At 37.5% G+C, this 22,318-nt stretch overlaps 1 protein-coding gene across 1 annotated transcript; it reads right to left on the bottom strand.

Moving 5' to 3' along the window:
• Nucleotides 1–19,645: 19,645 nt before the first annotated feature.
• Nucleotides 19,646–21,140, bottom strand: LOC145805652 (zinc finger BED domain-containing protein RICESLEEPER 1-like). The gene is made up of 3 exons (XM_082900824.1): nucleotides 20,229–21,140; nucleotides 19,827–19,944; nucleotides 19,646–19,683 (listed from the first exon to the last, which is right to left on the bottom strand). The coding sequence occupies exons 1-3, from the start codon at nucleotides 21,138–21,140 to the stop codon at nucleotides 19,646–19,648; spliced, it is 1,068 nt and encodes a 355-aa protein (XP_082756950.1).
• Nucleotides 21,141–22,318: the final 1,178 nt, after the last annotated feature.

The raw sequence follows: 22,318 nt of genomic DNA, 5'->3' as shown, positions 1-22,318 counted from the left end.
TCGCACTTTTTATTTCAGTGAGGCTATGAGTTTTTAGATGCGAATCCAACCCGAATTGTGCCTTGCAGAGAAGTTTGTGGTGCTAATTCTTTCATGATTTCCACTTTGCTGACTATGGCGGGGATCTAGCTGCCCGGTCAGCTCGCGAGGGTCCAGGGGGCAGCGTCCCTTGGCGGGTTCAGGGCAGCGCCCCTGAAACAAAATGAAAAAATTCATTCAAAGTTGCTTGTCTGCTCGAGCGGCCGTTTGTATGCTCGAACGGAGAATTTTTGGTTCCAGAAGTTTGATAGCCTACAAAAATATTGGGAGTCATTTTTTCCCGCTCAAGCAGAATTTCCTGCCCTTGATCGGACATTCCTGCGCTCGAGTGGAGATTGCGGAACAGATTGCTATAAATATGTGTTTCAGTCAGATTTTAGGGTTACGCTTCCAGATCTTCTTCTTGGATATTAGGGTTTATATCTGGGGCTATTTTGCTAGTTTTCTTTGATGTTTAATTGAGTATTCAACTCATGGTTTAAGAAGTATACATCAAAGGATTGTTTGTTTATTCGATACAAAAGAGAGTGTTGTTCTGCGGTGGATTCCGTGGAATTTGAGCTTGAAGCTCTAGTGGATTCTAGAGTGGCTCATCGTCGTGATTTGACATCGGCGTTGTGGATTCAATGTTGGACAAGACAATTCTGAGATGAAGACGGGGCTGGAAGAGGCACATAGGAGTTAGTTCAATTTAGGCGTGGATTCGCTAGGTAATTGAGAGTATACCTGTGGAATTCCTTTATGTCTTTTTAGTGGATTGTTTTGTGGCTTTTGCCCGTGATTTTTTTTATCACAATTGGACGCGCTCCAATTGTGGTTTTTCCACATAAAATCGTTGTGTTGATTTGTCTTTGATTGTTTAATTGGGATTGCTATTTACTGAGTAAAATTGATACATAATCACAAATCAATATTTAGGGGATTTCTATTTTTTTCAATTGGTATCAGAGCAGGTCACTCTATTTTTTAAAAAAATTTTTGGAGCAAGATCTTGTTTGATTTGTGATAATAGATTCAATTTGTGAGAGAAATTCTATGGTTTGACCACCCCTACTTGACGGATCTAATTATTCTTTTTCGAAAGCTCGAATGAGATCTTTTTTAAAATCTATTGATGAAAAGGTTTGGCAATCTGTTATGTATGGGTGGACCAAACCGACGATTACTGTTGATGGAGTAACCTTCCCCAAACCAATTGACAAATGGGACACAATTGATTACCAAAATAGTAGCTGGAATAGTAAAGCTATCAATTCTCTCTTTTGTGCCGTCACACCTGAAGAGTTTAGCCATATTTGCAATTGTGAAGCCATATTTGCAATTGCGAAGTCGTAAAAGAGGCTTGTGATATCTTACAAACTATTCATGAGGGCACTCCTTCTGTTAAACGTTCAAAACTTCAAAGGCTCACGTCTAGTTTCGAAAACCTTTCAATGAAAGATAGTGAGACCTTTGATGAATTTTATGCGAAGTTGAGTGACATTGTAAATTTCACCTTCAATTTAAGTGAAAAAAAATACCAAAATCCAAGATTGTAGAAAACATTTTGAGGTCCTTGCCCGATCGGTTCCAACCAAAAGTTATGGCTATTGAGGAGGCTCAAGATGTTGACAACCTCAATCTAGATCATTTGGTTGGAAATCTCTAAACTTATGAGAAACATAGGAATTTTAAAAAGAAACAAAAAGATGCTATTGCTTTTAGTAGTGCTCATAGAGTTGGAGAAGATTCTGATGAGGATTGTGAAATAGATTCCAAGATTACGGATGCTTTTGTAAAACAATTTAAAAATCTTTTCTGAAAAAGAATCCTAATCTTTTGGAATCTACTCACACTCATAAATCCAAAGGCAAAGATAAATTCAAAATTAATTCTATAGCCAAGAGGGAGAAAGGAAAGATACAAGGGAACTCTGAAAGAGTCCAATGCTATGAATGCCAAGGATTTGGCCACTTTGCTCAAGAATGCCCCACTCGTTTGAGGAAGAATAAAGCCATCGCTATCATTTGGGGTGATGAATCAGAATTTGATAAAGATGATAGTGACGACGAAGATCAAGGTGAAGAGGGACATAAAAAATTCCTTGCTTTCATGGTGGCTTTCGACACTGAAGGACAAATAGAGTATTTGCAGAGGCCGGTTGAGAATGACACTAATGATGAATCCTCAGGGAATGATGATGAAGAGCTTCAACAAGCTTATGAAAAATTGTATAAGGAATCTCTTAACTTATCCAAATTGAATGACAAACTGACTATAAAACTCAAAGCATGTGAAAGTGAGAATATCAAACTAAAGGAGGAGATTTTCGAGGCTAGGATTGATGTCATCAAGATAGCTAATGATAGACAAGTCCTTTGTGCAAAATTCTTGACTTGTGAGACAGCTTGGAATGAGCTACAACAAATCTATACAACATATGAAGAAAAGATTGAAACTCTCGAGATGTCTCAAGTTGCTCTGGAAGAACTAATAATCAAGAAAGAGGAAGAACTCTAGTGTGCTATGGCTACCATTGGTCTTTGGAATAAAGGATCAAAGACTTTAGACAATATCATGGGGTCTCAACAAATTTGTTCTGACAAGAGTGACATTGGCTTTGGTGGTAAGAAAGAGCAAAAACAGAGTGCATCCACATCTCATGATACAAGAACTCAAGGGCAGGGGGAGCACAAGATTTAACGAGAGGAAAGACTTCTCAATCTTCCTAAAGTTGGTAAGGTCAAAGAAAAGAAGGTACACCTTATACACCTTGTTTTTAGTTGTTATCATTGTGGTATGTATGGCCATATTCGCCCTTATTGTTATAAGTTGCATGGGAAAGTGTCTCATAGAGATGGAAGAAATTCCAACATCTCGTGGGGTAGGAGACACTTCATTGGTGGTAATGAGGTTAAAGGTCATATTAGGCCTCGTTATTTTGATTTGATTGAGACCAAACATGAACAGAGGTTGTGTTTTCCTAGACCTAGGAATAGGAAGTTGGAAACCATGTCAAGACGGGTTCTCATGGAAGGGGAAGGGAACCACAACGTCAAGCCACCACCCAAGAACCGCAATTCTCACAACTTTGTTCATACTAAAGCGGTTTGGGTGAGAAAACTTGACTTGTGTTAATTTGTTTATTCGTTTTAGTTTTTGGGCTTTTGTGTGTTTTTTCTTTTTTTGAGTCTTTTAATGAGTACCTGTTCGTTTTCTGTCTTGCTTTGTTTTTTTTTTTTTTTAAAAATAAAATCCAAAAAGATTTTCTTAGCATGGTTTTGCAAGCTTGAAATTTTTGAGTAGTCCTTGGTGCATATTGGAATTGATGAGAATATCCATTACATGTTAATATGTGTGTGCTTTCTGTGGTCAGTACTCATTTCGAAGTGTGTGCTATTTGATTATTATGTCTCATTCTGTACACACTCTTGGATTAGCAAATATCGGAGTCTTCTGCCTTAGTGATCATTTTTCTCCATGGACTTCTGGCATTGGAATTGACCTATACTAGCATATTATGAGTAATGTTGAGTCTCTTAACCACCTTCCATCTTTTTACATCTCCGTGGCTTTCTCCTCTGTTCTTTGCAGTCTAGCCATGAGGAAAAGGCTACCTCAAAGTCACCAACCAGGCTATTCGTATTGTATCTATGCTTTTCTGGTTCAGTTTCCATACTCTTGAGCGTGTCAGCCACCAATGAGCGTGCAAAAGAAAAAGAAAAAAAAATGCAAAAGAAAGAAAAGAATCAAAATGTGCAAAAGAAAGATAAGAAAAAAACGTGCAAAAGAAAGGAAAAAAAGGATTCATTGATTGAGGGGGACTCCACTTTTACTCACCAAATACCCTTTAATTCCTAGTGGTTTGACTTTCCCTTGTTGTGGTTAGATTCTCATGCCGGAGGTCCAGTTATCAAATCACTACTGGGATTTGAATCTAGTGTTTGTCAAACTCCAAGAGTCACACACACTTTTTTCATGGGATCTATACTTTTCACATAATGCATCACTTTCTTTTATGAGGAATCTTCTAGAGGCTGTGCACATTGTGTTTTCAAGTAATTATATTTCTTGGATAATCTTATGTGTTTTAAGGTACAAATCTGAAATTCTTTGCTTGCTTCACCATATTTTTTTTCTTCTTCTAGTTCATTGTTTTCAGTACAATGTTTGTGGTTGCTTTTAGTGAGGGGGAGTTTGGTTTATAAGGGAGATTGGCTTTAGTTGTTTTGCATGTTGCTATGCACTGCTTCTTTATTGTTTCCTTCTTGCATGCTACTGCTAATTACATCATCATATCCTTGCTTCTATGTTTTATGCTTTTACTTTAGTTGATTGAGCTTGCTTTGACAATTCGTGACAAAAAGGGGGAGAAATGTTGGCGAGTGCATGTGTCTTAGGATTTCATGGCGAGTGCATTTGTGTTAGGATTGTCATATTAATGTTATATGTTCTGAAAATCTCCAATTTACATGTATTCATATTTCCATCTTATACTTCAAGATAATCTTGTCATATGTCTATTGCTTTTTCATATATTCTTGTGGTACTAATAGTTGTTTTGAAGATTGTGGCATTAATAGTTGTTTTGCAAATCTTGACGTTGAGAAAGAAGTTTGATTTTGTTGGCTGTAATGGGTTGGGGTTATTAGGATTTTATTTGTTAGGTGTGTTTTGCCACGGCATTGCCAAAGGGGGAGATTGTTAGGTTTTATTCTTGGCAATCCCGTTTGACAAAACTCCTTTTAGTTGTACTTGTATTTGCACTTTTTATTTCAGTGAGGGTATGAATTTTTAGATGCGAATTTAACCTGAATTGTGCCTTGCAGAGAAGTTTGTGGTGCTAATTCTTTCATGATTGCCACTTTGCTGACTATGACGGGAATCGAGCTGCCCGATCAGCTCGCGGGGGTCTAGGGGGCAGCGCCCCCGAAGCAAAATGAAAAAATGCATTCAAAGTTGCTTGTTCGCTTGAGCGGCCGTTTGTACACTCGAGCGGAGAATCTCTGGTTCCAGAAGTTTGATAGCCTGCAAAAATACTAGGAGTCGTTTTTTCCCGCTCGAGCGGAATTTCTTGGGCTAGAGCGTCGGTCTGATCGAGCGGACATTCCTATGCTTGAGCAAAGATCGTGGAACAGATTGCTATAAATATGTGTTTCAGTCAGATTTTAGGGTTATGCTTCCAGATCTTCTTCTTGGATATTAGGGTTTATATCTGGGGCTATTTTGCTAGTTTTCTTTGATGTTTAATTGAGTATTCAACTCATGGTTTAAGAACTATACATCAAATGATTGTTTGTTTATTCGATACAAAAGAGAGTGTTGTTCTTCGATGGATTCCGTGGAATTCGAGCCTGAAGCTTTGGTGGATTCTGGAGTGGCTCATAGTTGTGATTTGACATCGGCGTTGTGGATTCAACGTTGGACAAGACAATTTCGAGGTGAAGATGGGGCTGGAAGAGGCACATGGGGGTTGGTTCAATTCGGGCATGGATTCACTATGTAATTGAGAGTATACTTGTGTAATTCCTTTATGTCTTTTTAGTGGATTGTTTTGTGACTTTTGCCTGTGGTTTTTTTATCACAATTGGAGGCGCTCCAATTGTGGTTTTTCCACGTAAAATCGTTGTGTTGATTTGTCTTTGATTGTTTGATTGAGATTGCTATTTACTGATTAAAATTGATACATAATCACAAATCAATATCTAGGGGATTTCTAGTTTTTTCACCAAGAAACAGATGCTTTGCATCAAAATGATCTAAAATTCAATAACAAAAACGGAAGTGTCTAAATTACTAACACTAGCCAGGGATCACTTTCAACAAGTACACAAACAACAATCTTCAAAGCACTTAGGAGTGTTCATCAACATGCCATTCTAAGCATAGCAACAATGCCTTACAACCCAAATCAAGGAGTTATCTAAGATTACATCTACTAAGGATTCACTATGTAACTTGATTTAAATTTTTAAAAAATACATTTTTTAGGTTTCATTTCTTTTCATAAAATAAATGCTTATTGTTATAATGTTTTTGTTGTCATTTAATTTTACCTCTTCTTCTTTTCCATTCTCCTAATCAAAATAAATGAAAAGCAAAACTTATGGGGTTCTTCCATTCTTACCTTACAACAAGAACTTCAGTAACGAAGCCCTTGATGTCTGTCGAGCCTATTGGAAAATTTTCCATCTGGAATAATTAATTGGCTATGTTCCCGAGTTGCTGCGCAGATTATCTTTGTGTTGGCAAGCTATAGCAAATATCTTGTAACTAAGTTGATTAGATGGTTTTTGTTCCTATTTCTTTTTGTTTAGTTGATTTTGTTTTTATTTTTATTTTATTTTTTGTGTCTTTGTTGAGATTAAGTGCTTCCTATAGGTTATGTTCCCATATTTTTGTATAGTTCTTGTTAGGGCATGGGGTTTGCCCCTTGTAATCTTGTAAAGTTTTTGTGTTTTATTTTATGACTTATTCAACACCCCTCCCCCCCCCCCCAAAAAAAAATCCGATCTACGTGTGCTAATTACATGCCGTTTGTTGCCACATGTCCTAAATTTTCAATGTAATCCTTTTTCGACTAAGTCTTCTCACTAATTTGATCCTTCATTAGCAACCCCTTTTCCCTAAATTTTCAATTTGATCATTTTTCGACTAAGTCTTCTCACCAATTTTAACCCAATAAGAAACAAGAGGCCCAACCATTATGGTGAATAACAAAAATTCTAGAAGGGTTGAAGTTGGGAGAACTTAAGTCGACATAAACATTTTGCACCACACATATATAAACAAAAAGTTTGAAGAAAGAAGAGACAATGGAAGAAATAACCTACATTTAAAAAATAAATAAACAAAATATCAATGAAGGGTTCCTTTTAGTATTACCAGCATGTTTGGAGAGATGATGTACTTCAAAAGCTTCCCACTTGGAAAATTGTTCATTACATTTATGGCGAGTCAAAGTTGAATCACCAAGACAATTTTTTCCAAAAGAAGCCCTAGGGTTTGAAGTAATACCATTGAATCCAGAACCTTTCCTTCTGGAAAAGATTTTAGCTATATTTCTTGGAAGGGTGGATGAGACTCTAGGGTTGTTATGGTGCACCAAATGGTGTCCTCCAAGACCAGGTGTACCAATCCTCAATGTGCCTACAAAGGGTGAAGAACAATTCCTACCATTATTTTCTTGGGAAGCACCAACCCCTATTATCTTAATTTCACAAGTTGAATCATTCAAGACCACTTCATGGGCTATTGGATTTAGAAATTCAATATTGTGACCACTCTCACCTCTGATTAATGCTAAATTGTGACTGAGAATGATAAGTAACTAATTTTGTTGAAATTCTGAATTGATTGCAAGAGTATATTTCTTTACTTGCATTTCTATCTGTTTGTCATTTGATTGATCTGTTCATGTTTTAAGTTTCGAACTGTAAATTGAAGGCCTTATCGGCGGCCGAACGAGAAATTGATTAGTGTTATGTGTTAATTAGAATTTATGTGATTTTATGGTAGATTTAATTGAAATGTGATTTGGAATGATTAAAGTAGATCGAGTTATTACGAATTTGCCATTGAGTGGCCATTTCCTACAAAACTTGTTTGGGACTTAATTTATGTACTTGAGGCATCATTCCTTCAGCCATTCCCTTAGACAAACCGTATGAGAGAGGAGTGTATGATAAAGAGCTCGAGTTCATCTAGATTGGCTTGAAACTTAGAAGATTTGAAAGAGAGATAGCATAATTGAGCTTCTTTACTTGGAGTTCAAGACCTAAGGTAGAGATTTCATCCTCTCATTTGTACATTTGAGTTGTTCTTGCATGGCTCATGGGACTATTGGAGGTTAGAGTCAAATATTGGTTTAAAGTGTTTATTTGAGGCTCAATCCATGCATGCATGTATATATTCTTGCATTTTGAGATTGTTCTTCATGAATTTCCACATGCGTGTTCATGTTTATGTTATAGTCCATGAATTCACCATAGTTTTGAGCCTAATCTTGCATTTGATCAAGTTTTAGAACACTAGAGCTCATAAGAGTTCTTCCATGTTTTGTTTTTACATAATTCATGAAAGCTTCTTTGAAATGGTGTTCAATTGACTCACCCTTGGGCTTTGATTTTACAAATTGATCTTCAAAACATGTTATATTATGGGTTTAAAGTGTTTTTCCATAAAATTGGCCCAAAAGGATCAAATTTGGGGCTTTTAAAGTTGAGTTTTGTGCTTGGGGATGAATCTGGAAATTCTAGATTTTGGACCCACGCTCGAGCGTAGGACTTTACGCTCGAGCGTACTCTCTGAGTCGAGCATCTCTGCTTGAGCCTGGAAAGTAACGCTCGAGCGTGAAATGTATGTGCCCAGTAGTTCATGTGTTTTACAGTCCGCTCGAGCGAGGACCTGAGTCTCACGCTCGAGCGGAGGTCGGGCGTTCGTCGAGCGTGAATTGCATGCATCCAGTATTTTTCATGAAGTTTACAGTCCGCTCGAGCTAAGGAAGTCACGCTCGAGCGGAGATCCTTGTCTGCATGTCTGCTCGAGCGTAAAAAGCCATGCTTGAGCGAGACCCCTATTTTCTGAAAATTTTGAAAAGTGTTTTAAAGTACATCTTTGCATCCTCTTTCCATCCTAGGCATTCCTAGGCCATGTTTAAGGCATCTTGTTGAGGATATTGATGTAGAACCACACCGAGTCAAGATAGGGACTAAGTTGTTGATTTCCAAGTGTGTAACTTAGTGTGTGTTCGTTCTGTAACTGTGTAGGGTTGGCATCCGAGGACACTCATTAGTTGCTTATAGCCTAGTGCTCTGTGAGTAACAATGTTGTAAAGATATGTTCAATCATGAATATTTTCTGAATAATCAACTGTACTGTTTTCTGAAAAGATATTTCTTACTGAATGAATGTTTGCCCTATTTGTGAACTGTATTCGTGGCATCCATAGCAAATTACTGTTACTGTACGGTTACTGCTACTGTTACAGAGATCTTTGTCGGTTCCAATATTGGAACCACCACTGTTTACTTTTATGATGGCTATCAATTGACTGTTTGGTCTGTTAAGACCTACTGTACTGTTTTGCTATTGGATGTACCACAAATAACTGCTATGGTTTCTAAGTGATTGATATGACTGTTTAAATACTGAAAGGACATGCATTCTTGGCCCCTTTACGCATATGTTATTCACTAGGCTTTAGCTCACTGTTTATATTTATATGTAGGTGTCCAGGCACCGGATTAGAGCTAGATGCGTCGGGTCAACTCCCTTTTGTCAAGGCAACCTTTGTGCCTCACTTCGAGGTTCCAAGTCTGTCCAAGCTAAGGCTATTTTGGGGTGTTTTAGATTTCCCTTTTTTGCCTCTGTTCTATAATTAATATTAAGACTTGCACTGTACTGTTATGTTAGGGATTTGGTCCCTAACTCGAATGTCTGTACATGATGTTTGTATATACTATTTTGTTTTTGAATGTGAATATCTTCAGAAAAGTCTTTTTGCATTCAGACTGTCACAACTCATTGGACATATTTTATTTACTATTTTGGCTTCCGCCAGCCTCTTTACTTTGTATTACTGTCTTTACTGTTAAGCAGGCCTTCGGTAATCGCGGACTACTGGCCGGTTACGGTGCTAAACCCATAGGGGCGGGTTTGGGTCGTGACAGAGTGGTATCAAAGCGATACTAAAGCACGAGTTATACCGCACACACGTGTCCAAATGAGCTACAAGATGTCCTCGAAAAGTAAATAGGGCATTACATGAGCATGAAAGTGTGTGTGGCCATGACATGAATATATGTGCTAATGTGCTAATGTGCTAATGTGTTTAAGTAAGCAAATCCTTTGTTTACGAGTACTGTATTGCATATAGTGAAATGGACAATGCAAGGAATGCTAATGAAACAGAATCATCTGATGCCAGAATGGCAAGGTTAGAAAGTACAGTGGAACTATTGACTGAGGCCTTGAGGCTACAACAGAACCAACAGCCCCCACCTCCTCCAGTTCAACCGGAGCAAAATGTTAATGAGGATATAATTGCCTTGACACAGAAGTTCAGTAAAATGAAACCACCATCCTTTCAGGGAGGCCTTGAACCGTTAAAGGCCGAAGCATGTTCTAGAAACAGAGAAATTATTTGAAGTGTTTCCGTGTTCCGAAGCACACAAGGTATTGCTGGCTACCTTTACCTTACAAAAAGAGGCTAGAAGGTGGTGGATGCTTGTTCGTGACACCAATACTGCTTTGACTTGGGCTCAATTTAAAGAAGCCTTCTTTGAAAAATACTTTCCTCAGTGTGTCAGGGATCGCAAAGTGACTGAGTTTGAACAGTTGAAACAAGGTACTATGTCAGTGGTAGAGTATGAATCAAAGTTTACTGAACTCGCCAGATACGCGCCACACATGGTAGACATTGATTACAAAAAGGCCAGGAAGTTTGAAGGCGGCCTTAATGTAGAGATACTTGACAGAATCAATGTACTGAAATTACTAAAATATGTGGATGTTCTTGATCAAGCAATAATAGATGAGTCGAATATCGAGGCATTGAAACAGATTGAAACACCAGTGTTTGAGTGGCGTGGTAAGAGACGGGGCTTCAAGTTTAAGAAAGGCTGAAATAACTCATCGAATAAGAAGCAAAATACAGGGTCAACAACCAGTTCTAGTCAGGGAAACAATTCCACACCACCCTGTTATGAATGTGGGAAAAGGCATAAGGGGGTTTGCTATAAAATCTCTGGTGCTTGCTATAGATGTGGCAAGGTGGGCCACATGGTCAAAGATTGCCCTTCCACTTCTCAAGGCAATAGTAAAGTTGCAGCTAGCGCAGCAGCATCAATTGTTGCACCGAAACCCAATCCCAAAGCTACCGGAAAGGAGCCTTTAAGGCAAGGCCGGGTATTTGCACTCGTACCGGGAGATGTGCAGAATACCGAGACAGTTGTGTCAGGTACACTCTCAATTTGTGCTCAAAATGCATATATTCTGATTGATTCGGGGTCTACACATTCATATGTCTCGTATGTTTTTTCACGAAAATTGAATAGACCACTGGAACCTATGAACTATTTGTTAGCTGTATCTTCACCCGTGTGCATATATGTACCCTGCATGTGAAATTATTGTTGATGATGTGCATTTGTATATTGATTTACTGCCCTTGAATATCGATCATTTCGATATGATCTTGGGAATGGACTGGTTAACAAAATATCATGCTACCATAGATTGTGTAACAAAACAAGTTATTTTCCGTCCACCTGGATTGCCTGAATTTGTGTTTAACGGAGTTGGTGTAGTACCTCCCCCATATTTGATTTCGTCTATGAAGGCTTTTAAATTGATTAAGAAGGGATGTAAAGGGTATCTATGTTGTATATCGACTGTACCTACTGATGCTAAAGTTAATGTGGACAATATTCTTATAGTCAGAGAATTCCCAAATATTTTTCCAGATGATTTGCCAGGGGATTTGATTGACAGGGACATTGAGTTGACCATTGATGTGATTCCGGGTACACAACCACTTTCCAAAGATCCGTACAGAATGGCACCTACCGAACTGAAAGAATTAAAAATTCAGTTACAAGAACTGTTGGATAAGAAGTTCATCAGGCCTAGTATTTCGCCATGGGGCACTCCAGTTTTGTTTGTGAAAAAGAAAGACGGCTCATTGAGACTCTGCATTGACTACCGTGAACTGAACAAGGTAACAGTTAAAAACAAATATCCATTGCCTCGTATTGATGATTTGTTTGACCAGTTACAGGGTGCCTAGGCTTTCTCTAAAATTGACCTTAGATCTGGATACCACCAGCTGAAAGTCAAACCAGAGGACATTGAAAAGACTGCCTTTCGAACGAGGTATGGACATTATGAATTTCTTGTTATGCCTTTCGGAGTTACTAATGTACCTGCTGCATTTATGGACCTTATGAACAGAATTTTTAAACCATTCCTCGATGAATTTGTAGTTGTTTTCATAGATGACATTTTGATTTATTCCAAAAGCACGGAAGAACGTGAACATCATTTGAACATTGCCTTACAGACCTTAAGAGAACATAAACTGTATGCAAAACTAACGAAGTGTGAATTTTGGCTAGACAATGTAATGTTTTTGGGACATGTGATTAGTAAGGATGGCATTTCAGTTGACCTACAGAAGATTGAAGTAGTAGTGAATTGGCCCAGACCGTCTAATGTTACTGAAGTTCGAAGTTTCTTAGGCTTAGCTGGATACTACAGAAGATTTGTGAAGGACTTCTCCAAAATTGCCCTACCATTGACTTAGTTGACTCAAAAAGGGATATCATTTGACTGGACTGACCAGAGAGAATCAGCTTTTCAAGAGTTAAAGACTCGACTTGTGACTACACCGATTCTTACCCTACCCTCAGGTACGGATGGATTTACCATATTTAGTGATGCTTCTTATAAGGGTTTGGGATGTGTCTTAATGCATAATGGTAAAGTTATTGCATATGCTTCCCGACAATTGAGACCGCATGAGAAAAATTATCCGACCGACGACTTAGAACTTGCTGCAGTAGTGTTTGCTTTGAAAATTTGGCATCACTGTCTTTATGGGGCAACATGTGAGGTGTACACAGACCACAAGAGTTTGAAATATTTTTTCACACAGAAAGAATTGAACATGAGGCAGCGGAGATGGTTAGAACTGATAAAAGATTATGACTTGCAAATTTGGTATCATTCGGGGAAAGCTAACACCGTTGCTGATGCACTGAGTCAGAAATCAGTTGGAAATTTAGCCTGTTTACTCACCGGGCAGAAAGAATTGCTATGTGACCTTGAAAAATTTGAAGTTGAGATTGTCTTGCGTGAACAAGGTGGAACCTTAGCCGCTATTTCTACTCAACCGGCACTGATTGAGGAGATTAAAGAGAAACAGCAATAGGATGACTTTTTAAAAAAGGTCATTGACGAACGGGAGTCCAAACCGAGGCCGGACTTTAAATTTGAGAACAATGTGTTGAAATTCCAGGGAAGGTTGTGTGTACCGAATGATTCTGAACTGAAGAGACGAATTTTGCAAGAGGGCCACAGTTCGAAACTGTCTATCCATTCAGGAAATACGAAAATGTACCAAGACTTGAAACTGAATTTCTGGTGGCCGGAAATGAAGAAAGAGATTGCTGACTTTGTATCGAAATGTCTTCATTGCCAACAAGTTAAAAGTTGAACATCAACGACCCCCAGGCTTACTGCGGCCCATACCAATACCGGAGTGGAAATGGGAACCTATCACTATGGATTTCATTGTTTGTTTACCTCACTCCAGTAAAGGTATGGACTCAATTTGGTTTTTTGTTGATAGATTGACTAAATCTCTTACTTCTTACCTGTCAAAACAATTTACAATGCGGACAAATTGGCTATAATTTATATTGATGAGATTGTTAGATTGCATGGAGTGTCTGTGTCCGTTGCTTTTGATAGGGACTCGAAGTTTACATCGCGATTTTGGCAAAGCCTATAGACAGCATTAGGTACCGAACTGAGACTGAGTAGTGCATACCATCCTCAGATAGATGGCCAGTCAGAAAGGACCATTCAAACTCTGGAAGACTTACTGAGGATGTGTGTTCTTGATTTCCAAGGAAATTGGGAAAGCCATTTACCTTTAGCTGAGTTTGCCTACAACAACAGTTTTCACTCGAGCATTGGTATGGCGCCTTTCGAGGCTTTGTATGGCAGAAAATGCCGATCTCCTATTTGCTGGGCAGAAGTTGGGGATGGGCCTTTTCTTGGGCCCAAAATTGTACATGAGATTACCGTAAAAGTGAAACTGATACAACAGAGATTGAAAACCGCACAAAGCCGACAGAAAAATTATGCGAATGTCCGGAGGCGAAACCGGGAATATGAAGTGGGTGATCATGTTTTTGTTATAGTGACACCAATGAAAGGGCAAACTCGTTTTGGAGTTAAGGGTAAGCTAGCGCCGAGATATGTCGGGCCGTATGAGATCATTGAGAAGATTAATCCGGTGGCGTATCAAGTAGCGCTTCCTCCTGAAATGGAGCATATGCATAATGTCTTCCATATTTCAATGTTGAGGGATTATCTTTGGGATCCCTTCCATGTTATTGAGCCTACTCGTGTAACGCTAAGTAATGACTACACTTATGAAGAACGACCTATTCAGGTTGTAAACCGACGAATAAAGAAGTTGAGGAATAAAGAAATTCTGTTAGTGAAAGTTGATTAGAAAGAGAAGATGATATGTTGAAGAGATATCCTGAACTGTTCCCTCTGGATCCAGTATTCTTCCAGAATGAAGGTAATCTGAGTTTGGAGGACCAAACTCTTTTTAAGGAGGGAAGACTGTGACAACCCTCACCTCTGATTAATGCTAAACTGTGACTGAGAATGATAAGTAACTGATTTCACTGAAATTCTGCATTGATTGCAAGAGTATATTGCTTTACTTGCATTTCTATCTGTTTTTCATTTGATTGATCTGTTCATGTTTTAAGTTTCGAACTGTAAATTGAAGGCCTTATCGGCGGCTGAACCAGAAATTGATTAGTGTTATGTGTTAATTAAAATTTATGTGATTTTATGGTAGATTTAATTGAAATGTGATTTGGAATGATTAAATTAGATTAAATAATGTTAAATTACTTTGGATTGAGTTATTACGAATTTTCCATTGAGTGGCCATTTCCTACAAAACTTGTTTGGGACTTAATTTATGTACTTGGGGCATCATTCCTTCAGCCATTCCCTTAGACAAACCGTATGAGAGAGCAGAGTAAGAGAAAGAGCTTGAGTTCATCTAGATTGGCTTGAAACTTAGAAGATTTGAAAGAGAGATAGCATAATTGAGCTTCTTTACTTGGAATTCAAGACCTAAGGTAGAGATTTCATCCTCTCATTTGTACATTTGAGTTGTTCTTGCATGGCTCATGGGACTATTGGAGGTTAGAGTCAAATATTGGTTTAAAGTGTTTATTTGAGGCTCAATCCATGCATGCATGTATATATTCTTGCATTTTGAGGTTGTTCTTTATGAATTTCCACATGCATGTTCATGTTTATGTTATAGTCCATGAATTCACCATAGTTTTGAGCCTAATCTTGCATTTGATCAAGTTTTAGAACACTAGAGTTCATAAGAGTTCTTGCATGTTTTGTTTTTACCTAATTCATGAAAGCTTCTTTGAAATGGTGTTCAATTGACTCACCCTTGGGCTTTGATTTTACAAATTGATCTTCAAAACATGTTATATTATGGGTTTAAAGTGTTTTTCCAGAAAATTGGCTCAAAAGGATCGAATTTGGGGCTTTTAAAGTTGAGTTTTGTGCTTGGGGATAAATCTGGAAATTCCAGATTTTGGACCCACGCTCGAGCGTAGGACTTCACGCTCGAGCATATACTCTGAGTCGAGCATCTCCGCTCGAGCCTGGAAAGTCACGCTCGAGCGTGAAATGCATGTGCCCAGTAGTTCATGTGTTTTACAGTCCGCTCGAGCGAGAGAGTTCACGCTCGAGCGAGGACCTGAGTCTCACGCTCGAGCGAAGGTCCGGCGTCCGTCGAGCGTGAATTGCATGCATCCAGAACTTTTCATGAAGTTTACAGTCCGCTCGAGCTAAGGAAGCCACACTCGAGCGGAGATCCTTGTCTGCATGTCTGCTCGAGCATAAAAAGCCACGCTCGAGCGGGACCCCTATTTTCTGAAAATTTTGAAAAGTGTTTTAAAGTGTATCTTTGCATCCTCTTTCTATCCTAGGGATTCCTAGGCTATGTTTAAGGCATCTTATTGAGGATATTGATGTAGAACCACACCGAGTCAAGATAGGGACTAAGTTGTTGATTCCCAAGTGTGTAACTTAGTGTGTGTTCGTTCTGTAACTGTGTAGGGTTGGCATTCGAGGACACTCATTAGCTGCTTATAGCCCAGTGCTCTGTGAGTAACAATGTTGTAAAGATATGTTCAATCATGAATATTTTCTGAATGATCAACTGTACTACTTTCTGAAAATATATTTCTTACTGAATGAATGTTTGCCCTATTTGTGAACTGTATTCGTGGCATCCATAGCAAATTACTATTACTGTACTGTTACTACTACTGTTACAGAGGTCTCTGTCGGTTCCAATGTTGGAACCACCACTGTTTACTGTTATGATGGCCATCAATTGACTGTTCGGTCTGTTAAGAGCTACTGTACTGTTTTGCTATTGGATGTACCACAAATAACTGCTATGGTTTCTAAGTGATTGATATGACTGTTTAAATACTGAAAGGACATTCATTCTTAGCCCCTTTACGCATATGTTATTCACTGGGCTTTAGCTCACTGTTTATATTTATATGTAGGTGTCTTGGCACCGGATCAGAGCTAGATGTGTTGGGTTAACTCCCTTTCGTCAAGCCAACCTTTGTGCCTTACTTCGAGGTTCCAAGTCTGTCCAAGCTAAGGCTGTTTTGGGGTGTTTTAGATTTCCCCTTTTTGCCTCTGTTCTCTAATTAATGTTAAGACTTGCACTGTACTGTTATGTTAGGGATTTGGTCCCTAACCCGAATGTCTGTACATGATGTTTGTATATACTGTTTTGGTTTTGAATGTGAATATGTTCAGAAAAGTCTTTTTGCATTCAGACTGTCACAGCTCATTGGACATCTTTTATTTACTGTTTTGGCTTCCGCCAGCCCCTTTACTCTATATTACTGTCTTTACTGTTAAGCAGGCCTTCGGTAATCACGGATTGCTGGCCGGTTACGGTGCTAAACCCATAGGGGCGGGTTTGGGTCATGACAATTGCTCCCAATGGATCTTGGACTACAAGTTGTTGGATTTCCCATGTATCTCTTGCTTCCATGGATGACATCTTTGAGATTTGAAATAGACCTTGCACACCCTGATGACCTGCCTGCTTTTTTTGTCAATATGTTGCCAAGATTACCATTGACCTTTGGATCATGAACATCTGACAACTCTGATCTACACTGAAGTGATCTCTTTAGAGCAAACCAAAGAGCTTGCATCTCTCTCTCTCTCTCTCTCTTGCTATATATATATATTAAGAGCCCATTACTTTCTATAGCACAGCTTTTCAAACATTGAAATAGCAAAGGAAAACAAAAAAATACCAAGGAAAGTAATTCCAACTCTAATATTGTTTTTGTTTTTAAAAATAAAACTCACCATATGTGCAACTTGTTTCCCTCCTTGGAGTAACCCAACCTAACATATATATATATATACAACCTCAATTTATGTCAACTTTAAAAGTTGTTTAGAGGAAAAGCCACCAAAAAAAAAAAAAAAAATACTATTTTCAAGCTTCCATGCACTAATACCAATGTTGGTCATAAACCAGAGATGTTCTTAAATGGGGGTTCCTATGAAATGGAAAGAACAATGAAGATAGCCTCAAAAGTCAGAACCAGACAACAATGTAGCATAAAATAATACAATTCAAAATAAATAAATGAATCAAGAGTAACACATGGAAATATATATACACATATGCATAAATAAGACAATGAATTCTTGGTCAATACTTTTGGAGTTAGGACATGTGAGCTAAATTTTTTTGATCAGTGATGTAAATAAATGAAGAAGGCAGTACTTGGTCTTCCTACTGGCCATGTTGAATGTAGAACAATAGAAATTAATGAGGACGAATAATAACTAGAGCTGAGAGGCTTACCACTAGGAATGTGGTAGTAAATTTCCAGTGGATCTACACAAATAATTCAAACCTGTTGTTACACAATTTGATTTGGGTTATAACTGTATCATCTGACAGGTCCTAAAGTTGAATTAAATTGTTTAATCCACAAGGAATATACTCTCTAATGGATTTTGAAAGCAATTGCAGAGTACCTCAACAATCCAAAGATTTGGTTAGAATCCACCAGTTGCAATTAATGATCAAATCAATATCATTCCTGGTGCATGCGATATAGCTGCTGAAACCTATTAGATAGTGAATCCTGATGTTTCTTTCATTTTGTGAATGATGACAACGTCTACCCAACTTACCAAATTTTATTAATAGTGATGCTTTATATCAAATAAAAAAAATTATAAAATCTTAGGCACAGAAAATTGTTTTAAAGATCAAAGCAAAGTTGAGTAGATAGATTAGGAAATAAAGTCCTTGACATTCCCAATAATATAAAATCCACAATTTTCCCTCTAATTCTTTGAATTCTCAGCAAACAGGTATGCGTAGTTTTCACACCCACAATGCCATACAACAAACTCACACATTTTGTCTAGCATCGACCCACATGAAAGGTGTATATTTTGATAAAACACAATGACTTGTTAAATTCTAGATTATATATGACAGCTCGTGTTCACACACAAATTCATATCAAACCCGACCGATTAGCTGGCAAATTATTATTGTATTCGTAGTTTATGTAAAGAGTTTTATGCAATAATAAGTTGTGTAATATAAATATATCACATGGTAAGCCATCTTGGGCTTATATCATGAATAATATTTAATAATATACCATAATTCTTAAATTTTGTTCTTTCTAGGATCTGTAATTCTTGCATTTATCCCTGAGGTAAAAGAAAACAAAAATACAAAGAACCAAGAACCCAGAACCAAGAGCAGTTAAATTTGAAAGAAAATGAAGGCCAACAATGCAAGCTCAAAGTTAAATTTTAAGTAAGTTTCAATGGTACCAAATCACTCCAAAATCTATACACATAGGTATTTGAAATATAGATAAATAAGAGAATAACTGAATTAAATAAAAATGATTCAATTAAATAACAAGAGTTCAAACACATTCAAATTGAATATTACAAGGGTCATTCGCCAATCCAAACCCTAGGAGCAGATTCAAATTGCAAAATAAGAAGAAATGAAGGAAGATAGAAACAAAGAGAAGAACTTCCAAGAAAGAGTACCTTGAACTCGATCGAAACCCTAGGTGTAGATTCAAACCCGAAAACAAGAAGAAACAGTCAAAGAAACTTGAGAGAGAGAGAGAGAGAGAGAGAGAGTTCGAAAGAATCGGGAAAAGCTTATTGTGTTTTTAGAATATAAAAAACAGAGAGAGCACAAGAATGAGAAGAACATCAAGGAGAAAGAGAACGAGATTGAGAGATTCATACCAGTGTGAGACTGAGAGAGACAAAGCGAGAGCGCGTGTGAGAAAGACAACAATTAGTGTTTGTGAAGGACTAGGCAAATATAGGGCTGCAAACGAGCCGGGCCGAGTTGAGTTCTACGAAGCTCGAGCTCGGCTCGATAAAATTTGATAATGTTCAGGCTTGACTCGAGCTCGAGTCGAGTTATGAAAGCTGCGCTCGAGCTTGACTCGCAAGATATTTATGAAGCTCGAGCTCGACTTAACATATCTCATTTACAAACGAACGAGCTCGAGCTTGAGCTCGAGCTCGAACACACAAACAAATTAAGCTGAACAGAGCCAAAATCAAATCGGCCAATCTTGAAAATCAAATAAAGCATCCTAATGCAACAATAAATCAATAACAACAGCCCAAACAAATCTGCCAATCTTGAAAATCAAATAAAACATCCTAATGCAACAATAAATCAATAACAGCAGTCCAAAAAAATCTGCCAATCTTGAAAATCAAATAAAACATCCTAATACAACAATAAATCAATAACATAAACAACACAATCTGCAAACAGACCATTCAAACTTTAAAACTAAACTAATCAAAACATAGAACTTCCATATCCCAACTCCAAAATATAAAATTACATCACTTAAAAAAAAGAACAAGAGTCTTTAAGGTTTCTCTTAGTAAGCAAAATGAGAGACTGAAACTGTCTGATGATGTCTTCACTTGAATCAAGCTCCAAAAGTTCCAAAAGTTTCCTTCAATTTTGTTGATAAAGCTCCAAAAATCTAGTTCATTTGCACTGCACTTCTCAAAAATCTGGTTCATTTGATAAAGATTAATATTAGTGTAAAATCTTAAAATAATTACAATGAACAACTCTTGCATTTAATGAAAAAAATTAAAAACATTAAACATACCTTGTTAAGATGTCATAACTACAAGAAATAAACCATTAAGGCAGCAAAATCTCTTTAAAAGATGGCTCACAAGCCTATGAAAAAAAGCAAAAAAATTGATTTCATTTATTTTTTCTTCTACTTTTCACATAAATTGATTATTAGAAGGGACTCTAATTATATAGGATAAAAGATTATACTTACATCTGGTGTCTTTTTCAATCCATGTAATGCATGTACCCAATCAGCTCCACACAACAATATTTGGATAGTTTCTGTTGACAATGATGCACGATAAGGATCAATGACTCTACCACCAGCACTAAATGTAGACTCCGAAGCTACTGAAGTGATAGGAACCGATAATATATCACACGCCATTTTAGACAATATACGAAACTTCAGACTATTCACTTTCCACCACTCTAATGCATCAAAATAGGAATCTGAATCTTCGTTACAAATATAAACACCTTCTTCTAAATAAATGTCCAAGTTAGATTTCACAGGTTGAATGGTGTCAGCTTTTCTAACGAAAGATTCAAATTTCGATTTTCTAGTTACAACAGATTTTCCCCCACCTTGCATAGAACTACTTGAACCAGTTGCTCGTGTGCTGTGCAAAAAACTTTTCTCAGTATTTGATGAGGTGTGAATAGAAACATACTCATTGTAAAGCTCGTATAGAGCCTCACGAACCATAGAGATGTTTCTAGTAACTTCAGCTTCTGGGTAGATCTTTGGAAAACAAAAATCAATAAGCGTCATTTTGTATCTTGGATCTAAAACAGCAGCCATAGCCATCAATAAATTGCTTTCACCCCAATACTTGTCAAATTTGACCTTCATCTTCAAAGTCATTGCTCGAATGTATTCATTGTCATCCACTGATTTCTCATTCAATATCTTTTTTATTCTCCATACCTCTATAAGGAACAAATTAGAAGTTGGATAGTCACTTCCAGAAATGATATTTGTGACTTCATTGAAAATTGCCAAAAATTGACACACATTCTCAACTTTTATCCAATCTTCAAGGCTAGGCACATAAATAAAACCCAAATCCCTCTCTTGGTATCGAGGGAAGACATCTTTAAACTCCAATGCAGTAGCCATCATCATATATGCTCCATTCCATCGTGTAGGACAATCCCAAATCAATTTCTTCGAAGGCAATTACAACTGCTTAACAATTTCATTAAATTGAAGAAGACGAGCTTCTGATACAACCAAATACTTCACACATTCACAAACACCATCAACAATATCTCCAATTTCACTAAGGCCATATTGCACCATGATATTGAGGATATGTGCACAACAATGAACGTGAAAAAGTTTTCTGCCTAATGGTAATTTCTTCTTCATGGCAAAGTTTTCTTTCAAGACCCTCAAAGCAACGTCATTGTATGAAGCATTGTCAACTGTAATAGTAGCCACCTTGTTTTCGATTCCCCATTCAACTAAACATTTGTGAAGGGCATCAGCAATGATAACATTGGTGTGTAGAGGTGGTACATTACAAAAGTTGAGGACACACTTTTATAATTGCCAGTCATCATCTACAAAATGAGCCGTAATGACCATATATTGGATTTTTTGCCCCGACTTCCACAAATCTGTTGTGATACTGATTCTATTAACATTCTTCATCAATGTTTTCAACTTCTTCTTCTTCTGAATGTCATAGGTTGATACACAGTTATTTTTTGTTGTTGTACGGCTAATCTTTTGCCAATATGGGGTAGCGGTCCTCATAAACTTGTTAAACAAAACATGCTCCATTTTCATAAAAGGATACTCATGATAAAGTATCATGTGAGAAGCAGCTTCCCTTACCTTCGCATGATCATACGTGAAGGTAGAAGCATTGGTCACATTATCGGATCCAATTGTAGAAAATGATAAAACCTTTTGCTTCTTTTCTGCAAGTTTACGTGCCACACAATTTTTCTTCAAATGCCTCAAAAGTTGAGTTGTAGCACCAGTTGGATGAATTGCAAATTGTGTTTTGCACCATTGACATTGAGCCTTCTTCGTACCATCTGGAAGGACTACTTCAGTAAATTCTTTCCAAGCTTGGGATGTCCTTTTTCTAGACTTCTTTTCAAATGGGTTTTTGTCATTTACAGCTTCTTCATTGTCTCTTTCATTGTCCTCTATCTCAATCATATCATCAACATCATTCACAACATCATTGATAGAATTATCCATGAGTAGACTAATGGATGACTCTTCGAATGAAGAAAATGGTGTACACGAATCTTGTTCTGGAGATGAAGTTGTCTATTTGA

This window comes from Camellia sinensis, chromosome 13, assembly GCF_055761805.1.
Source record: "Camellia sinensis isolate YWXY chromosome 13, ASM5576180v1, whole genome shotgun sequence".
NCBI lineage: Eukaryota > Viridiplantae > Streptophyta > Magnoliopsida > Ericales > Theaceae > Camellia > Camellia sinensis.
This window is presented reverse-complemented; position numbering and strand designations above follow the sequence as displayed.

Coding starts and splice junctions, on each gene's coding strand:
- LOC145805652 (XM_082900824.1), bottom strand. CDS start 21,140: ATGGCTACTGCATTGGAGTTTAAAGATGTCTTCCCTCGATACCAAGAG. Junction 19,945..20,228: donor GATTGAAAAAGACACCAGAT/GTAAGTATAATC, acceptor CAAATGAACCAG/ATTTTTGAGAAGTGCAGTGC. Junction 19,684..19,826: donor GACATCATCAGACAGTTTCA/GTCTCTCATTTT, acceptor GTCTGTTTGCAG/ATTGTGTTGTTTATGTTATT.